Source organism: Cyprinodon tularosa, unplaced genomic scaffold (assembly GCF_016077235.1).
Source record: "Cyprinodon tularosa strain WSP-4 unplaced genomic scaffold, ASM1607723v1 ctg389, whole genome shotgun sequence".
Lineage (NCBI taxonomy): Eukaryota > Metazoa > Chordata > Actinopteri > Cyprinodontiformes > Cyprinodontidae > Cyprinodon > Cyprinodon tularosa.
Window position 1 is genome coordinate 844,092 of NW_024039106.1, and position 20,123 is coordinate 864,214.

Here is a 20,123-nt window from a genome sequence, read left to right on the forward strand (position 1 = left end):
TAATGTAAGGTGAGAAATAGCTTTCCTCTGCACTATAGTTGGAACAATAATAAGTTTCATTTGTTGCTACTGGTTCAAAAAACCTGATCAGTTATACAGTTCTTGAAATGCTTTCAGTAGCTCGTTGAATAGATCAGAAGATGATCTATTGATTCAATGATTAACATCAGTTAATCAATTTAGATTTTTTGAAGATAACATCAACTTAGTAGAGTTAGCTAGTTAACTTATTAAAACAATAACAGTAATAACATGACTTTTTAGCAGTGGTGGCTGGTGGTGTTTTCTCCAGGGGGAGCTATAAATTCAAAATAGACGTATACATAAAGCCAATCAAACGTTTACTAAGTTATCAAACCAGTATATTTATATGAATGCCAGCAACAAAAAACATTATAAAAACACTTTATAAAACAAAACATAATTTCATGTACAGGTTTAGTGTTTTACATAAATCTTGCCATTGGTCCAATATGGTGTCAAACACCTAAAAAAAAATAATGTACCAGTTTAGTAATAGAGAAGCTATTAGTCAGATTCAGATTTTTTTTTTCAATATATAAAAAAAATATTTTCTGAGAATGTGTTTATTTAACACCTAGAAAAGTACACTATATTTTTTTATTATTTTTTTATTATTTTTACATGTGAGTCCCAAATCTTTACCTTCCCTAAAAAAGGGCTTTAAATCAGTCCTACCTGTCTTTGTCCATGTTGGATCAGATCCTGACATATGAAAAAGGATACAGGCAGTCTATGCAATAGAATAAAGGGTTAAGGCTGATTTATACTCAGAAACCAGATCGTCTGCATGTCGCAGTTAACGCAGATATGCCACCGGCCCCTCCGCAGACACAGACACTGTTGCACCTCTCCGAAATTGTAGGTGACCGCAGACAGTGCCACAGACAGGAGGCCTCTGATTGGTCAAATCTACATCCGCTTTACACTATGCGTATTTCCTGCTTGGTAGGTCACCCGCTTGTTTTGTTTGTATGACCGCCACTTATGGAAAACGACTCGGGAATATGAACCAGCTTGAAGAGCGAGGTACACGAGTACGCTGTCACACAAAGTTGCCCCTTGCGTTTTTCCACTTCCTTACCGCCTCAGCTGTATCTAGACCCACAGCTAGTTTGTGATTGTCCCTCTTGGGTTGTGGCATAGAATAACATTGCTCAGACCACGCTTCAAAATTGGGCATACATCAAAAATATCTGTGTCATACCTGGGACAAGTTCACTCCTACACACTGCCGCTGGAGTATAACCAGCCCTTAAGCCTCACTCCATGCAGTTAGCTAAGCCTTGTAGCTAAACCAAGTCCTGGAAAAGGACATTTCTTGCACCATTTCTCTCTTTCTCTCTCTCCAATGCTTCTCTAATTCCCGCGACTCGACCTGTCAGTCACCCTCAAAACGTGTGGCTCCCACTGTGTCGGGAGGTCGTGAGCAAATACACTACCTGTCACCTCAGGTCTTCGATCCCTTTCTATTGCAGACGACCTACTGCGCATGTACACCTTTTAACAAGAGTCAATGGGCAAAGATTCTTGCGCCCTAGGGCGGAAATACAACATCAATCCAACGAGAAATTATATCTTGCACATCTAAAAAATATATATCAATTTAACTTGAAATCTTTTACATATTAATTTAAAATTGATTAACAAATATTTATATCTTTTTTGTCTTAATCAGGGTCATTGGGTGGGTGGGGTGGCGCCCTAGTGCCCTCTTTTGGCCAGCCGCCACTGACTTTTAGCTGTGCATTTTTGGTATTTGCTTGAAAAAGGTACAGTCAGTATAGTTTCACATGGGCCTTTTTGTTCATAAATCAGAGTAAAGTCCTGCATGCACTGAAATCTATACCCAGCATATGACAGGCCATCAACTAGTCCATATTATTTTAAGACAGCAGTCTTTTATCCGTGGACAGTTATTGCTCCCCTGTATGGCTCAATAGATTTAGCCATTAATATCCAACAGTCTTTTTACTTTCATTATTAACCTCCAGGCCAGAACATTTTGTGGATGATACATACAAAGAAAAGAAAGCTCATCAAGCATGTTAAGCCTGAGCGAGGAAACTCAATAGTTAGCCTCTGAAATGAAAAGCAGTTTGATAAGGGAAATGACGGTGATTTTTTTTTTTCTTTTCCTCCTCAATCCTTTATTGTGAATAGTTTCCATGAAAAGCCTTTTGCGTGTCAGGAGTGATTCTGTTTTCATAGAGGGTTCTAATCCCGGCTCTTCATGCTGTCAGGTCCACTGCCTCTCATTGTGCTTCCTGCCTATCTGATTATCTACAGCATTACAAGTGGCCAGAAGCACAGCACCTCATTGTTAGGAGTGAAACACATTCTGGCCAGATAGGAGTTTTGCTGAACCACGACTATGAACTACTTTGAATGAGCAAACCATAAAGTCCACAGAGGACTGTAATGACATTCATAACCTCAGTGTCCCCAGCAGCAGCCACTGATCAGTTATTTCCCTTTGGGCCATCTCTATTTTCCTGCTTTGAATTCTTTCAGAGCAGTTCGTTTAGAGATAATTGTACTTAACCCTGAAATATGTACAATGATTTTGCTCCACTTAATCATGCAATCGTTTATGCTATTAACGATGTAACTACTAATTCTGCGTTTCTGGAGATGTCTCCCTATTAAGGTATTTAAACTACATAAGAGAAAGAATAACAAAAATAACACATTGTCTCTTGTATACATATATACAAGAGACACAGTCCAGTTTTTAACTTGTTATCTTGCAATAAATAATAAACCTACTCCTCTTTGCTTTTTCACTAAAATGTCAGCTCAAACATATGGAAGACAATTATTCAGTTGAAGGTCCTAGCAAAAAAAGATGGGTGGTACTGAGAACTTTATTTTAAAAAGTTAGGGGGAAGAAAATAAATACACTAGAAAAAAAGTTCATTTTTTTAACCAGTGTTAAGCCAGAAAAAAAACATCAGAATATTTTTAGCTAGGGTAAGAAGAAAGACTAACCAACACCTCTAACTTATACTGTGGTAGGCTTCCAGTGGGAGAGGGGAGGCGTATCCTCTGGACGCTTTAAAAGTCCATCAAAAAACATAAAATGTATAAATATAAATATATCTTTTTTTTTTTTTTTTTTTGACTCGCAAATTGGATAGGGAGAGAATTTAGATCTGACCTAGAAAGACCCAAGACTGGGATTGGAACCAAGGACCTTGTGCCTTTAGGGTAAGTAGGATTCTGATAGTATTATAGTTGTGATTCAGTACTTGCTCCTCAAACTACTTAATCAAAATACTGGAAACTATTTAGAACATAAGATAATTCATACCTGATGGGCTTAGCAGTTAAGATAGTCAGGGTAATAATTATTTATTTTATATTTACTCAGATTTCTCCTGTTTGGATTTGGAGGAACCCTGATGTATCTTCAATTACAGAGGATGTCGGCAGCAATTTGGGCATTGATCGGGCTGCCGGCAGCGGTTGACGCCTTCACAAAGGCTGTGAACGAGCAGGACCGTGAGCTGAGCTGTATGCTGGGTGTGATTGAACGCAGGCTAGCTGCAGTGGTTGAACTCAAAAGTGAAATGGCATAACATCTTCGATGGGCCCGCTCGCTTCAAGGCAGAAAAGCCCAACACATTTGGAATGTGTTGGGCTTTTCAGAATATCCAGAATATCCAGAATAACACAATGTGTTATTCCGACCTACCTCCTCTATCTAATCTCCCCCTGGATGTTATGGCGAAAGGGCACAGAAGTACAGCTCCCCCCTTCCCCTACCCGCAAAAACATCTGTGGATGCGCTCAGTGACTGTTGATAAACTTCCATCTTATCAAGTAGATTGCCTGTGTTCAGCGTTCATGGACAAATTGAATGCACTCATCATACACAAACAATAATATGTCTCAAATGTCAGAATGACTTCATGTGATTAAGCCCATGTGACCCCTATGCTGATATGTCTGTCTTGTGTTACATGTGCTTTCTTGTGCAGAGGTTTTTTTGATATCGCAAATGTTATCCTTTTAAGGATAAAGTGTGAAATATGTTTTTTTTTTTCTCCTCTCTTCCCCAATGTGGCTCCTATATTTCCACAGACATAGAAGGCAGCGCTTTAGGTAACCGCCTGGGACCTGGGAAGCCAGGTAACCGGTTGGAACCTGGCAAGCCATAAGAATGCGCCGTTCTGCCGAATGCCAGCGTTCTGTGGCACGCATGGCCTCAGTTAATCTGTCCCCCCTCTCAGCCCCCCCCACCCGAATGTATGTGACGTATTGTGATGAACAGTTGTACTGAAACTAAAATTTCGATTGCATTGTATAATGTAGTTGACAATAAAGAAATTTGATTTATTGATTGATTTTGATTGATTTTATGTCCCTGACAAAGTTTACAACAGCACAAAGAGAAAGGAAAGTATATCCAATGTATAAAATATACAAATCATGTTTTTTAGTTGTTTTTTAGTTGTTGTTTTTTTTAACATGAATTGTAGTTGTTGGCTGTAGAACTGCTAGTTGTGTTTTCCACAAACGGACCTTAAGATTTGTTTAATTAACTTAATTGATTATTAAAATATCATTTATAAAAATATTATTAATTAAAATAATTCAAACAATGGGCCTGTCAATGGGCTCAAAGTCACAAAACCACACAAATAACAAGCAACAAATAAACTGATCTCCCATAATGAGACAAAGGGGGATTTGAATAGTGGCTAATTTTGACAAATTTTTGAGAACAGTGTAATTGTCTTAAATACATTAGAAATAAAAGAGTTGTCAGGGTTCCCTCTTATGTGTGTTATGAGTGCGAGTGATGCATCGTCTCTTCAGAGGATCTTGGCGGGGTACCTGGGCTGCCTTCACAGGTGGAGCTTGTCAGCTTCATCAGAGTGCTGGGATTAAAAGTGCAGCAGAGCCTTCACTCAGAGCTGGATGATTAACAGTTACAGGTAGTTTTTCTGGCCATCTCTTGTTGAATCCTTTTCAAGTTTGATTATCTCCAGTGAACTCGCCTTAGTTGCTCAAACCCTGTCCTTGTTTTCTCCAGGTTTTTCTCTCGCTTGATTTTTTGAGGATTCAGTTCACCGACTCACCTTCCAGTGGATTAACCAGCTAGGTACCTGCCTGCCCGCTCCACCTGCAATCAGTTCCAACCCGGCTCCATCAAAACGTTGGGTTACTTAACGTAATCCCTGGTTCTTTGATAACAGAGTGAGGTGTTTCACTATGGGAATCGCCTTGGCGTGACCAACTACGGAAGCTCCAATGACATCACGTCTGTCTGAGACAGACAGGTTGAGCCGTGTCCGTGGCTCCACCCACCAGCTAGATCACGGCCAACCTACCCGCCTCAACTCATTCTAGGCAGGTTTCTTTCCGTGCCCATGCAAGAAGGGATGTGTTGGTGAAACACCTCACTCTGTTATCAAAGAACCAGGGATTACGTTAAGTAACCCAACGTTCTTTTTCTAACTTCGCTCGGTGTTTCACTATGGGAGATATGGCCCACTCCCGGATTGCATGATGATCCCGAAGCCATATATGATAGGAATCACAACCCAGGTCTCAGTTGGACCCTAACATCCCTACTCCAAGCACTGAGTGTGCTAGCGATGGCCGGGCCACATCCAGCCTGTAAAACCTCACAAATGTGTGCGGCGTAGCCCAGCTGGCTGCAGCACAGATGTCCTGAACTGACACACCACGGAACAAAGCCCAAGAGGTGGCCATGCTTCTGGTAGAATGGGCCCTCACCCCTTTAGGGGGCTCTGATCCTGCGCACCTATATGCCAGAGATATAGCCTCCACAACCCAGTGTGCTAATCTTTGGCGGGAGACAGGTTTGCCCTTATGAGCAGTAGCCCAGGATACAAACAGAGGGTCAGCTCTTCTAAAACAGGCTGTCCTGTCCACATAAGCTCTTAAAGCTCTCACTGGACATAAGCAAAGAAGCTTCTGCTCATCTGCTGAAGAGAAAGGGGGTGGATGGAATGCCAGCAATTCCACCATCGAACACCTATATGCTGAATCCAACACCTTCGGCACAAAAGCCGGGTTGGGTCTCAAGCACACCTTAGAGAGCCCGGGCGCCCACTGTAAACAGGCCGGACTAACTGAAAGTGCATGCAACTCACTCACCCTCTTAGCCGTAGCCAACGCTAAGAGCAGGGCAGTTTTCAATGAAAGGAACTTTAAGCCAACACCCTCCAAAGGTTCAAATGGGTGATGACAGAGGGCATCCAACACCAGAGAGAGATCCCATAATGGCACCAGAGGCTTAGAAACTGGTAACTTACGTCGGGCCCCTCTCATAAAACGACACACTAAGGGGTGCTTCCCCACAGGTTTATCACCAAACCCTACATGACAAGCAGAGATTGCGGCTAAATAAACCTTAATTGTTGAAAAAGCCTTACCCTTCTCCAACAAGCTCTGCAGAAAGCAGAGCACGTCCCCCACTGAACACTGAAAAGGAACGGTCTGTTTTTCCTCACACCATTCCTCAAACACTCGCCATTTACCACTGTAAAGATAGCGAGTAGAAGAAGCCCTAGCATTCTGTATGGTGTCGATCACCTCTGGGGGGGAGGCCTGTTGCATTTAAATTCCACCTTTCACGGGCCAGGCCCAGAGAGCCAGGTGATCTGGGTGTGGATGATAAATCTCCCCTTGAGCCTGAGACAGCAGGTCCCTTCGAACGGGGAGGGGCCATGGTTCGGCTGACAGGACTTGGATTATCTCTGCCACCCAGGGCTTCGATGGCCACCAGGGAGCCACCAGAATCAAAGACAGCCCCTGTTCCCTCACTCTGACTAGAGTTGGGGATATCAGGCTGAGAGGAGGGAAAGCGTAAAGCAACGCGTCTGGCCATGGGTGCGCCAGCGCGTCCATACCCAGTGGAGCGTCTGGGTCTGACAGGGAGAAAAACAGCGGGCAATGAGTGTTTTCCCATGAGGCGAAGAGATCTACGGCAGCCCGTCCGTATCTCTGCCAGATCTGCTCCACCACCTGTGGATGCAGCTTCCATTCCCCATAGAGAGGGTTCCCTCTGGATAAAAGATCGGCCCCTCTGTTCAGAATTCCCGCTACGTGCGTTGCTCTGAGCGACAGAACTCTGGTGCTGCTCCACATAATTATGTCCCTGGCCAGTCTGTGTAACTGCAGGGACCTGGTGCCGCCCTGACGGTTGATATAAGCCACCACAGTGGAGTTGTCGGTCTTTACCAAGACGTGGCGACCCATCACATATGGCATGAAGTGCTTCAGAGCTAGGAACACTGCGTGCAGTTCCAGCATGTTGATGTGAAGCCGCCTCATTCTCGGCGACCATATGCCATTCACCGCTCTGCCCATCATAGTTGTGCCCCAACCTGTCAGGGAAGCATCGGTTGTCATGGTAACCCTGGATGCTACAGTCCCCAGCGGGACGCCCGACGTGAGAACCGTCGGGTCTCTCCAGGGCTGAAGAGCCGCCACGCATGTCTGTGTCACTTTTACTCTGCGGCACAGATGACGGCAGGGACAGAGTCGCAGCGAGGCGACCCACCGCTGAAAGTCCCTCATCATCAGAAGCCCCAGATGGACCACTGAAATCACGGATGCCATAAGACCGAGGAGCCGCAGGCACAGTCTGAATGTAACGACGTTTCCCAACTGAAAACGCGTCATGCACTGGGTGAATGACAGGATTCTCCCCTCTGATAGTGTGACACGATAAGAGAGGGAGTTTATTTTGAGACCCAAATACTCCGTGCATTGCACGGGAGTCAGGCGACTTTTGGCTTGATTTATTCTGAACCCGAGGTTGATGAGGTGGTTGATCACTGCCAGGGAGTCGCTGACTGCATGCTCGCTTGACCGAGAGCAGATTAGATAATCGTCTATGTACGAAAATATTCTGATCCCGCGCGTCCTCAGAGGGGACAGCGCCGCCTCCACACACTTGCTGAACACCCTCGGGGCTAATGACAGCCCGAACGGGATGGTCTGAAACTCGTAGGCTGCGCTCTGATAAGCGAACCTGAGAAACTTTCTGTGTGGGGGGTAAATGGAGATGTGAAAATAGGCGTCCGCGAGGTCGATGGTTACAAACCAATCCCCCGGACGGATGGAACGGCACAGTGCTTTGTGTGTGAGCATCCTGAATGTATATCTGCGTAAGTGTCTGTTTAACACACGCAGATCCAGAATGGGGCGTAGTGATACGCCGTCTTTCTTTGGAATGAGAAAATAGCGCGAGTAGAAGCCCTGACGAACCTCCTCGTCCGGTACAACTCTGATCGCTTTTTTCTCTAAAAGGGATGCTATTTCGTCTTTCAGGACGTGAGCTGAATCCCCGGTGGCAACCGAGGAGAGCACTCCGTTGAATCTCGGAGGTCTCGTGGCAAACTGCAGTCTGTAACCCTTGGAGATTGTATGCAAAACCCATGGAGAGACAGCGCATGCGCGCCACTGATCTGCCCGAGCAGAGAGAGGAGAAGCGTCGCTGCTGAGTGACGTCATCCCCTCTGCACTGCTGCGCTCGGCTCTGTTGTAAAGAGCGCGAGCTCCCTCTGCTGGGCGCAGAGGGGAGTGGCAGAGAGCCATTTGTGTTAATTTTTTTCTTTTTTGTGGGGGGCTTTCTGCCCTTGGCAACATGCCTGGCTGCAGAAAAGCTGTATTTATTTTCTCTAATTCCCCCTGAACAACACTTTGTAACATGGGGCACAGCTGAGTGCTTGGTGACACTGATAACGTGCTGTGGAGTGTTTTGTGACACTGTGTCCTCCACCCCAAAATGTCTTCTCTCTGAACGTGAGAGGGAGAATTTAACATGCCTCCTGGTGAACTGGGAACTACAGGAGCATCTGAATCCTGGACAGAGAAGTTTGCCCTGGTGCCTGGAAACCTTCTCTTCAGAGGGGAGATGGTTAACAGTGGGGTTAGGTTGCCCGCTTTTTCTTGCTCTCCCCAGGGTGGGATGGACGATTTTTTGCAGCGGCCGCTGCAAAAGAGTGCTTCCCCCATGGTCTTGGGTTCTCCGCTTTGCTTTGCTGGGTGGATTGTGTGGCAGGTCTCCTTGAAGGCTTGGCTCCACCTTGCCGTACTCTCACTGCAGCAGCCGCAAACCCAGGTCTGGGTCCCTGTGGGGGGGTTTGGCTGGGCTTACGAGGCAAACAAAGGTTAAAAGCCTCTCCCTCCTGTTTTCTGAGGTTACTCGTCTCCCTCATCTTCTCCAAGGAGGGGCCAAATAGACCTTTTGTCGGGTCATAGGGCGCATCCATGATCTCAGCCTTCTGGGAATCACTCAGGCCTGACAGGTTTAACCATAGGCCTCTTTCCCCTGAGACAGCCAGACCCATGACCCGACCACAACCTTGAACAGCACCTCTAGAGGAGCGCAAGATGAGATCGTTCACCACACAGATCTCATCCCATAGACTGGGGTTAGGTGTCCCCGAGTCCAGTTGACGCCCCATCTCCTCCAAGATTTCACCTTGGTACGCAGACAGCAGTGTAACCGCGTTAAGTGAGCACACTGACTGACCCGCATATCTGTACATCCTTTGGTAAATGGAGGCTGTGAGGCGGTCCATTTTACCTGGGAGCGAGATGTTTGAGGATGCTGAAACCGATCTGCGGTTAGGGTGGAGGTGGTAAGCCACTGAAGGCTCTACAGCTGGGGGTTCGGCCAGCCCCAGCTCACCCATGCCCTGTATCTCCAGCTTAGAGAAGCCCTTGGTGGGAAGCTTACTCTTAAATAGGCTGGACCAGAAACGGCTCATTTCTCTCATGCAAGCGGGAACGGCTGGTAAAAGTTGCTTTGCTGGTGGTAAAGTTGGTGGAAGCCTTTTACCGTCGTACAGGTCCCGTTCTGCTCCTTCTGAATCCTGCGCTGCAGGCCAGGGGATGTTCAGCTTTAAAGCCGCCCGTCTGCACACATCGTACAGATCACTATCCCCCGGGGAGGTGACTTCTGCCCCGCTTGGAGGCCTGGAGTGATGACCCGGGAAGGTCGAGTCCTCCTCCTCCTCCTCCATGTCCTCCAGTTCCAGGAGGTCGGAGTTAGCGTCACCCTCCGTTTCGTCGATGTCTGCCTCGAGTTTCCCACTGTCCATAAGGCCCTCAAACAGAGGAGGCATGGACGGGTACTCCTCTTCCATCACGTCCGCCCAGCTCTTAGAGGCTAGCGGCGGATGGTTTTCACCCGCCGCCGCAACGGCTGCAGGTGAGGAGAAGCAAGGGTCCTGGCTGTTAGCGACAGCCACCCTAAGCCGCCTCTCCAGGATCCTTTACGGCATCGACGCGCAGTGCTGGCATCCCTGAGGGTCCGCCAGCGATGCCTGAGCGTGCTTAGCGCCCATACATGCTATACACATCGGATGAGGGTCCCGCCCAGAGATAGATGCCCCGCATGACGCTGGACACGGGCGGGATACAACCTCTTTAGCCTTCGGTTCCGAACCTTTGGCAGGGGTAGGAGCCGCAGACATGACTGTGGTTAAACACGGAGCTCGTCGCTACACGTTAGCTCTTTACTGATATAAAGTCCGTTCGCCACAACACGTTAACCGGACTCTTATGCTAGCGATACACTGCTAGCCAAAAACCAAGCCCACCTTTACGTGTTAGCTCGGCTGACACAAGCGCTCTCTATTCCGTTAATTAAAACGGAGTAGATACAGGGACAGCTCGCCTTTACGCGGTCACCGCTCCCAGCGTTTGTGTTCCAGAAAGTGCTTCTGCCGAAGCGCTTACTCAGCACGGTACAGGCCTGTCCTGGTCCTGCGTTCAGCGACGTTTTCCTTTACGGAACGCCTGAGAACAGTTAAACAGGTCCAAGCTAACCTGAGCGCGCTTAGGGAGCTTAGTTGTAGTCTTCACACGGGAAGAAAGCGAGAATGAGTTGAGGCGGGTAGGTTGGCCGTGATCTAGCTGGTGGGTGGAGCCACGGACACGGCTCAACCTGTCTGTCTCAGACAGACGTGATGTCATTGGAGCTTCCGTAGTTGGTCACGCCAAGGCGATTCCCATAGTGAAACACCGAGCGAAGTTAGAAAAAGAACTCTGTAATCTTGCTCTATCAGAGGTAAACCATCAACCTCCCCACACAGGACCCAAACCATCTTCCCTCGACGGCACGCTTAAGGTTTTCAGAAGTAAGCACTGATTCTTCTAAATCCATAACACAGGTTTCTGGCCACAGCTTATTCTCCTCTCATTCCAGATGTCAGAGTTCACGGAACCACATCACACTCCAGAAGGATCTCATACTGTCTGTTTTTTCATTGTTTGATCAATAAATCATTTTCCCTATCTTAACTGAGTTGATTCTGCATGTGGGTCAGAAGATTAAACCCGAACATGACAAGAGTAGCACTGTAAATGTCTCACAGGGTATGATGATGGTAGGGGAGGTTAAAAAAAAAAATCACAAAACTCGGTGAAGGAGAGCTACAGCAAAGAGTAGCATTTTGAAGTCACAGCAGCTCTGTTATAACTTAGATATTACCTACATGGCTTGTCCAGTAAAAGGCCGCTTTTGGACTCAAATATAAATGGGGGTAAATGGAAAGTTTCTCCTGGTAAATGTGTGCTGTGCTCAAATAACATTAAGCATGATCCTTTCAGGAACAATTAAGGTGGTTGTGTTGCATAAACACGTTTCATGTGTACTGTGAAGTAAAGTGAAGGAGCTGTGATGCTCTGGTCAACTGCACCTTGTGAGATTTCATAAATTATGTTTTTTTTTTTTTTTTGTCTTTTTTTCTTTTTTTTTTTTTTTTTTTTTTTTTTTTTACAGTGTCCTGTCTGGCAAGGTGGCAATAAGAATAATTATCTTGATGCCAAAAGGAGCCCAACAGATTTTACTTTCACAAGTGTAGCGGTATCGCAATTGCCATACCGCTCCACTTGTTTCATGTATATAAATTGCTTTATTATAATTATGCAGGGAGTTTTACAGTTCATATGGACACTGCAATGTAAGTAGAGCAGAAAAACAGAAGAAGAAGAAGGAAAAAGAAAAAGAAAAAAACAGGACAAAAGATGAAAGAAAGAGGAGATAGGAAGGAGACAATGACAAAACATTTTCAGTCTGCTTCAACACCTGTAATGAGATGGAGAAAAAAAAAAAAAAAAAAAAAAAAAAAAAAAGAACAGCACAACCAAAAAACATGGTACGAGATATACAATAAAGCAAACACCTTGAAACTATCACTAAAGTAATATTATTAAGTCTGACATGTACTCTGTGTTACCTGAAGATCTGTTTGGAAGTGAATCTCTAAGTACCTGAAGCCTAGCACCTGTAGTTGTTTGTGAGGGTGAACTTGTGCATGTAAAGTTTTAACCATAGAAAAAAATGCTCAATAGCTGTTGTGGAGAGCCGGAGAGGCACACCCCCCAGAGCACTGAGTCCAGCGCCGGGAGACCCAAAGCCCCAGGCGCCCAAGGGGACCCCAGAAGCGAAGGCACCAAGGCGGGGCCAGCCCCGGAAATCAGACCCCACCAAGGCAGGAGGAGAGACAGCCACGAGGAAGCCCCCCAGCCACCGCCATGCCGGCGCCCCGGGGAGCCGCGGGGATGAGTCCGCGGGCCCCGCCGGCAGCCGGCCACCCCGAAGTAGGGCCGGGCGCCGAACACCAGCCCCCCCACGGCGCCGACCGAAACGCCCCAGCCCCACAGAGCACCGAAACACGCCCCTCCCCCCCGCACCAAGCCCCGGCGACCGGCCGCAACACCCACCGCGACCGCACCACCAAGGAAAACACTAAGGCGGCCCCGCCCCCGGCCGGGGCCCATGCGCATCCGCCGCGAACCGGCCACGAGCGCCGCGTGGGACCCCCCCCAAAACGCCCCCCCGGCCAAAAGCGCAGCCCCACCCCACCAAGACCGATGCCAACAGCGCGCAACGAAACACACCGCGCACAGAATCAGAGGAGCAGACCGCAGCCGGCGCAACCACCCCCCCCCAGCAGCCCGAGGGGCAGCACAAAGCCAGAGCGGAGCGAACCGCGCCGCCCCCCCCACCGGACGATGCCAAAGCAGCCCAGCCACGTCCGCCACCCCCCCCCGCAGCCCGCACCAGGCCCCGACACGCGGCCAGAGCGGCTCCGCCGCCCCGGCCCCCCACCACGCGCCGGTCATAGCCACCCCAGGCCCCCACCCGCCCCGCAGCCCCACCCGCCGCGATCAGTGGGAACAGAGCAGCCCCGCCATGCCTCCAGGAGGGAAAACCCACCCGAATACCCAGCCAGCGCAGCCAGCCCGCCCAGACCGGCCCCCCAACACTACCCCCGCCGGAGCCGCCCGGACCCCCACACACCAGCGGCGCGCCGCCAGCAGGACCCCCACCCAGCAGGCCCGCCTGCCCCCCGAGAAAACAGACATGCCAAACCCCCCAAAGAAAAAAAGAGAAAAAAAAAAAAAAAAAAAAAAAAAAAAGGGGCCCCCACAATGCGACAGCGGACACCAGACACCGACCCGCCCGCAACCGCTCCCCCCCCACCGAGGAAGAGAAAAAAAAAAAAAAAATAACAAATAAATAGGTAAATAAATTAATTAATAATTACAATTAAAATAAATAGGCAAGAGGAGAAGTGCGAGCGGAAAAACCGGAGCCCAAAACAGGACCCAAGACCCGCACCCCACCATGCCGCGCAGCTCCCCCCCTCCCCGAACCGATACCACAGAACCGGCACAGGAAAGAAACACCGCCCAGGAACCGGCATCGTAGCGAAGGCACCGGCACCGACCCCGAAAATCCCCGAACAACACCCAGCCCCACCCCGAAGCGGATCCAGTCCCTGGCCCCAGGGATCCGAGGCCCCAAGGGCACCCCACCCCCAGACAGGAGCCCCAGCAAAGCCCCGGCCGGCCGGGGCCAGTGGAGAGGCCGCCAGGAATGAGCCAGCAGTCCCCCGGGCATCCACCCCCAGCTCCACCAGTGCACCGGTGAGCCCCGACGCCAGCCAGCGGAGGGAGAGCAGGACAGGGGGAATGGGCTCCGCACTTAGCGGAGACTTGAGATGTATTTGGGAGAGGGTGCGGTTGAGACCCCAACCTGGGAAAGAAAAAAAAAAAAAAAAAAAAAAAAACACACCATCTCAATCATGCCTTCCCACCCAAGTGCCCCCACTCGTACCACAGGAAAAAAAATAAAAATAAAAAAAAAATAAAAAAAAAAATTTAATAAAATAATAATAATAATAAATAAAGAAAATAACAACGCAGACACACATTCACACATAACACTCACATCCAATAATACCAGGACCAAAAACCCGGTGACACCGGTGGTCGGTCCCGGGACTATCGGATGACCCCATAAGTGAACCTAAAATCCGGATGTGAGGGGAGGGGAGCGGCGACACCGCCACACCAACCCATCTCTTTCCTGCTTCAAGCCCGGCCCCCCACCCCGCACACGGACCGGACCACCCCCCGCAAGAGCCCCCCCCGGGACCGGGGCCCACCCATCCCGTGCCGGCCACCCAACCAGAACCGCCCCCCCCCCCCGAAAAGAACAAAAAAAAAAAAAAAAAAAAAAAAAAAAAAAAAAAAAAAAAAAACCTTCAACCAGGCACTTCATGCCCCTCCATCCAACCTTCTTTGGGGAGAGCAGAGGTGACAGCCCCGCCACCAGCAGGCCACCTAGGCCCCGCAGCCAGCCCCAGCCAAAACCACGGACCAGGCGGCCCGCTCTTCCTCCAGGCCCCAGACTCCAGGCGGCAGCCGGAGAACAGGGGTGTGAGAAGACCCCGATCCTCACTGCGTGTTGCTCTCAGATGCAATTAAAACTGGGAGTACCAAGAGGGGGTGTCCGGCACACTCCACCCCCCCTCCAGGAGATAGACGGTGCCAGCACACCCTCCCCCTTCGACAACCCTCAACCCTCAATGTCTAGATGCGAGAGGGGATGGAGGAGGCCGACCGTGGTGAGGCCCATAAAATAAGCCCCCCCCCGGTGGCCCTGACCCCCACCCCCCGAAAATGCCCTACATAGATGTGTGTTGTGAAAATGATGTAGATGGAAGTGTCTAAAATGCAAAATAAAATTGGGGTGGGGGACGTCATCAGAAGGTGTGGCCCTCCAGTAACGACCCCCTCCCCAAAAACCTACATGTGTGGCCGAGTGATGGAGCAGGCAGAGGGAGGATTTCGGGGATGGGGAGCAAAGGACTGGGGTGCCTGCTGCACTCCCAGGGAGCCAGCTCCCCCGCTGACTCCAATAGGCACCCCCGTTCCCCGAGAGCCCCCCCAGAGAAGGGGGCCCCACCAGTTTCACCACCATAGCCCGGGGGCACGGGACCGGCAGCAGGACCCACCAGCCAGCCGGGCACGGAGCCGACTCCACCACCCCCCCCCCCGTCCTGTCCATCCAAAAAAATAATAATAATAAAAAAAATAAATAAATAAATAAGTAGATAAATAAATAAAATTAAAAAAAATAAATAAATAAATAAATTAAATAAAAAAATAATAATAATAAAAAAAATAAATAAATAAATAAATAAATAAAAAAATATAAAAGGAAGATAAGAAAAAAAATAATAATAATAAATAAATAAATGAATAAGGGAAGGGACAATCCCAGCCGGCCAGCCAACGCGCAACACGCAGAGCCCCCACCCCGGACGAAGCCCCACCAGGGGGCAGCACGGACCAGGACCAAGACAGGGAGCCAGACCCAAAGCCCTTCAAAGATCTTCTTCCCTCTATCACCACCCCCCACCCCCCCCTCCGGAGATGTAATCCCTCCCCTACAATAACAATCAAGCTACTCACCACACAAGCGACAGAAGACATCCAGGCCGAGATCATACCTACTCCCCCTCCCTCCCCTTCCCCCACTTACAGAGTGCAAACCCGTGAGGGGGTAAGCACTTGCCATAGGTGTTAATGTCCATGCCCCCCCCCCAGCCCAGCAGGCCCCGAGGCACCCCGGCACACCAGAGGCCGTGGCAGCAGGGACAGACAGCCAGGCGTACACCGGCCCAGAACCCAAGCAGCACTCCCCACAGAACCCGAACCCCCGAACCCCCACCGGGGACCCCGCCCAAGGGCAATGCGCCCCAGGGATCCCAGGCCCAAGGAGCCACCCCAGACCCACCCCGCAGTAGGGCCGGGCAATGCCCAAAAACCCCCGGCACCGGCGCCAGCACCCCCACCCCGACCCCGGCCCCCGAACGACTCCCCCCAACACCGGTCCCACAGCACCAATCCGAAGAAGAAGAAAGCCACACAACACAGCTAAGCGCAAATCCCGAGCCCCACTCCAAGCCCCGATCCCCCCGCCCACACACTCCCTCCCACACAAAAAACAAACAAAAACAAAAACAAAAAAATTATAATATTCTCCCCCTCACCGGAGAAGAACGGCCGCAAACAAGCCAGTGCCCAACACCCACCGCCACACCACGAGGACCCCTCCACCCAGATGCTCCTCCCCAGAAAAGTCAACATGCCTGCCCTCCCAGGAGACAGGCAAGCCCGCCGAACAGGAATCCCCCCGGCAGCGCACCGCCGGCATGCGGGGGCCCGAGCAGCCCCAACAGAAACAACACCGGAAGGCCGACAAGGACGAACCGACGGCACCAACCAAGCCCCCAGGCGGACTCCCCCACCCAAAAACACAACGAAACCACCCCGCCCCCACCGACCACAGCAAACACAGCCGCAAGGCAAAGCAAAGGACAGAGCAGCCCCACCCGGCGCACGCCAGAGAGCCAGAGCAGCAAGGCCGCCCCAGCCGCCAGAAGCCGGCACAAGCAGCAAAAAGAAAGCAGCAGACGCGACCCCACCACCCCCGCCGCGCCCGGCGCGAAAGCAGCACGACCCACCCCGCTCCGGCCCCGCACCGCCCACAGGCCGCCGAGAGGAGGACGGCCACGCCGGCCACGGCCCGTCCCCCCCCGCCGCCAAACACCGAGCAACCCTCCACTCCCAAGCCGCGCACGATGCACCGCACCACGCGTCACCGGCACCCGCCCCAACAGAGCGAAGCCACACCCCGACCCGGGGGCACTCCAAAGGGACCCCCGACGCCCGCAACCCGCCCACAACAGACACACACGAACCCCGGCCACAGGCGCGACCACCCACGCCCCCCCCGGACGACGCAACCACGGCAAGCACCATGGCCAACCACCGAAACCCGGCACCGGAAGACGAGGCACGCCCCGACGCCCCGCAGAGCAGAAGCACCCCGGCCAGCACCACAAAAGAACCGATGCCCGGCGCCCAGCCCCACCCAGCAGCAGCACAGCCACCAGGCCAGTAGCCCACGTCCGCCACCACGGAACCCCCCAAGAGCACCGCACGCGGCCGCCGCAGGACCCCCCCGCGGCGCCACAGACCCCGCCCCGACGGGGGCAACAGTCCCCCGGGCCAGACCCGCCAGGCACCCCGCTCCGAGCACCCCCCCGAGCCCCCAGGACCCAAGGACCCCCGAACTAGCCCCCGCGCCCCACAAGACGCACCCCATAGCCCCCCACTACACTAAGTGATGGAGCCGATCAAGGGAGCCCAGAGAGATCGGTCTGATGGGGATGCAGATGCTGTCTCAAGATTAATATGATCCAACAACAGATCTCTGTACTGATTGATGTTGAGTTTATCCTTACTCTTCCAATTCATGAGGATAGTTTTCTTTGCGATACATAATGCAGTGAATGCCAAGCAAACCAATTTTTTTCCCATAGAGCTTCCCTCAAAGTCACCCAGCAAGCAAACTGAAGGGGAAATTAGGATTTTACAACCCAGGCACAGTGATAGATCCTTACATACCTGTACCCAGAATCTCTGAACCGGCGTGCATAACCATAGCGCGTGAAAATAATTATCAAGTCGATTGCCTGTGCACTGTGGACAGATGTTAGATTGCGCAAAACCCATCTTGAATAATCTTTGACCTGTATAGTGCACTCTGTGAAGGATTTTGTATTGTATTAATTGTAAATTGGGGTTTCTGGTCATGTTAAAAGTTCTTAGACATATCTGAGCCCAGATGTTTTGTTCAAAGCTGACTGATAAATCCTCCTCCCATTTAGTAATAGGAAGAGATATTGTATCATCCAGTTTAGTCAGTGTCCTGTATAACTTAGACAGTAGTTTGGGGGGGGTTAACTCTAGAAACTCTGATATTTTAGTTGGAATTATTAAACCTCCATCTAATAAAGTAAAACTGAGGTTTTTGTGGATTAAAATAGCTACCCCTCTCTGTCTCGAGTTATAGCAGGCTGCAAACACATCAGGGAACTCAGGGGAGTTAAGATCACTTATAGATGCCGCTGATTTATGGGTTTCTTGCAATAAGACAACATCTGCATTTAATCTTTTAAGCTGGTTAAAAATCTTAAGCTTTTTCTCTCTGGTGCCAGCCCCATGCACATTCCATGTCACAAACCTTACATTCTCCATAGGTGTGAGTGAGAAGATGAAAAGTACATGCCTCTGAATAAATAGTTATACCTAGACCCAGGTAGCATCAAACCGTGTGCTTGTGATTGTGTGGACCACAGGGAAGAAGCAGACGAATAAGGAAAAGGAAGACAGAAAATTAAGAGAGTGCAATGAGTGAGAAAAGGTGAAAGAAAAAGAACCCCAGCCCATGCATTCTGTACCCAGCTGTAACTAGCAGTCATACCGTGCAAACGTGCTCTAGAGCTGTGCATATATTTCATTTATCACCGTGAAATGTTCTATACACTTTAATCAGGTGTCACATGCTTTTAAACCTGCCTGTTGTGCATCTAATAAAGCCAAGGAGTGATCTTCTGATCCCCGAACAACTGACCATTAATATAAAGTTTGTCAACTGCTACTGTAGCTCTGACGCCTTCACTGATGTATTTCTTCCTGATTGGGAATAACGCTCGCCTGCGATCTAATATTTCCTTTGGATACTGGTCATTGACGCTGAAATCTGTTCCTCTCAGCTCTCTGCCCTGACTCCTGACCTGCTCTTTCTGCTTGTAATGCTCAAACTTAGCTACAATTGGTCTAGGACGGGATTTATCAGGCTTCTTACCTCCGAGCCGGTGAACGCGATGGAAGGTGATGTTTTTTACCTGGTCCGCCGGGATTTTCAGCTTCTTCTGGAGGAACTCACGTACTATCGCCTCAGGGTCCTCGTCCTGCTGTTCAGCGATTCCAGCGAAGACGAGATTGTCTCTCATGCTCCGCGACTGAATGTCCAGAATGGATTCCTTCATCTTTCTATTTTCGCCGGACAGCTGGATCATCCCCTCGGCGAGTTTGGTGACTTCCCCCTTCAGCGCTTCATTCTCGGGGGTGACGGAGGCCAGCTGAGCTTGGCTGAATTCCAGCGACTCTCTCAAAGCTTGAAACTCCTTATGCAGGACTTCTACCAGGGCAAGGCGGGCGTCCAAGCTAGTTAGCTTTTTGTCGATGGATTCCAGGACGTCGCTGTAGCTCCTGTCTGGAGACAAAGTAGATGTAGAAGCAGCACTGGTTGAACTAGACCGACATCGTTTGGAAGACGGTGTGTTCGTGGATGTGGGATTCTTCGGCTTCCCCATTACGATGTTGTCAAAACACTCGTCCAGGTAGCTCTCCAGGCTCGTCAAGGTCTCGTCTTCCAGTTTGTTCCCTCGGAAATACGGTACAATTGTCAAAGTTTAAATCTGCTTGTTTTATTTACATTTATTGGCTTACTTACCAGGACTGGAATTGTTTGTTTTGAATTACCTGTATGTCGCCATTTTTACTTACGCACAAGCCCACAGCTCTCGCGAGATCTCAGCCGCTCATCTCTCCTGGAGCTTTTTTCAGTTTTTTGTTTGTGGATTTTTGCTTCTGTAATCACCCTTTTGAATATTAAAGCTGTAGGAAACCCGCTCAGCTTCCCTCTCTGCATTTGGGTCCTCCTTCAAACCATCACACAACCTGATACACAGATATTTTAGTCTTTTGAAAAATGAAATTCATAACTATATAGATCTATCAGTTAAATATGCATTTTTCCGTGCTGCATTGTCCCATGAAACCAGGCTGCACAGCAGGCCTGATAATCAGTTATACCAGCAAGAGCTAGTTTGCATTTGTTTTTTTATTAATCTGTAAGAACACTTTTTAATCTGAAAGTGAATGTGGGATTTAGAGCA

At 49.7% G+C, this 20,123-nt stretch overlaps 2 protein-coding genes across 2 annotated transcripts; both read right to left on the reverse strand.

Moving 5' to 3' along the window:
• Positions 1-6,609: 6,609 nt before the first annotated feature.
• Positions 6,610-9,747, reverse strand: LOC119791417. The gene has a single exon (XM_038297486.1). The coding sequence runs from the start codon at positions 9,019-9,021 to the stop codon at positions 6,616-6,618; it is 2,406 nt and encodes an 801-aa protein (XP_038153414.1). The 5' UTR covers positions 9,022-9,747; the 3' UTR covers positions 6,610-6,615.
• Positions 9,748-18,749: 9,002 nt separating this feature from the next.
• On the reverse strand, positions 18,750-19,736 carry LOC119791419. Its single transcript, XM_038297487.1, has 2 exons — positions 19,708-19,736; positions 18,750-19,609 (listed from the first exon to the last, which is right to left on the reverse strand). The coding sequence occupies exon 2, from the start codon at positions 19,536-19,538 to the stop codon at positions 18,750-18,752; it is 789 nt and encodes a 262-aa protein (XP_038153415.1). The 5' UTR covers positions 19,539-19,609; positions 19,708-19,736.
• Between the last annotated feature and the right edge of the window lie 387 nt (positions 19,737-20,123).

Bases quoted from the DNA above. Each gene is read 5' to 3' on its own strand.
- LOC119791419 (XM_038297487.1), bottom strand. From the start codon at position 19,538: ATGGGGAAGCCGAAGAATCCCACATCCACGAACACACCGTCTTCCAAA.
- LOC119791417 (XM_038297486.1), bottom strand. From the start codon at position 9,021: ATGGGGGAAGCACTCTTTTGCAGCGGCCGCTGCAAAAAATCGTCCATC.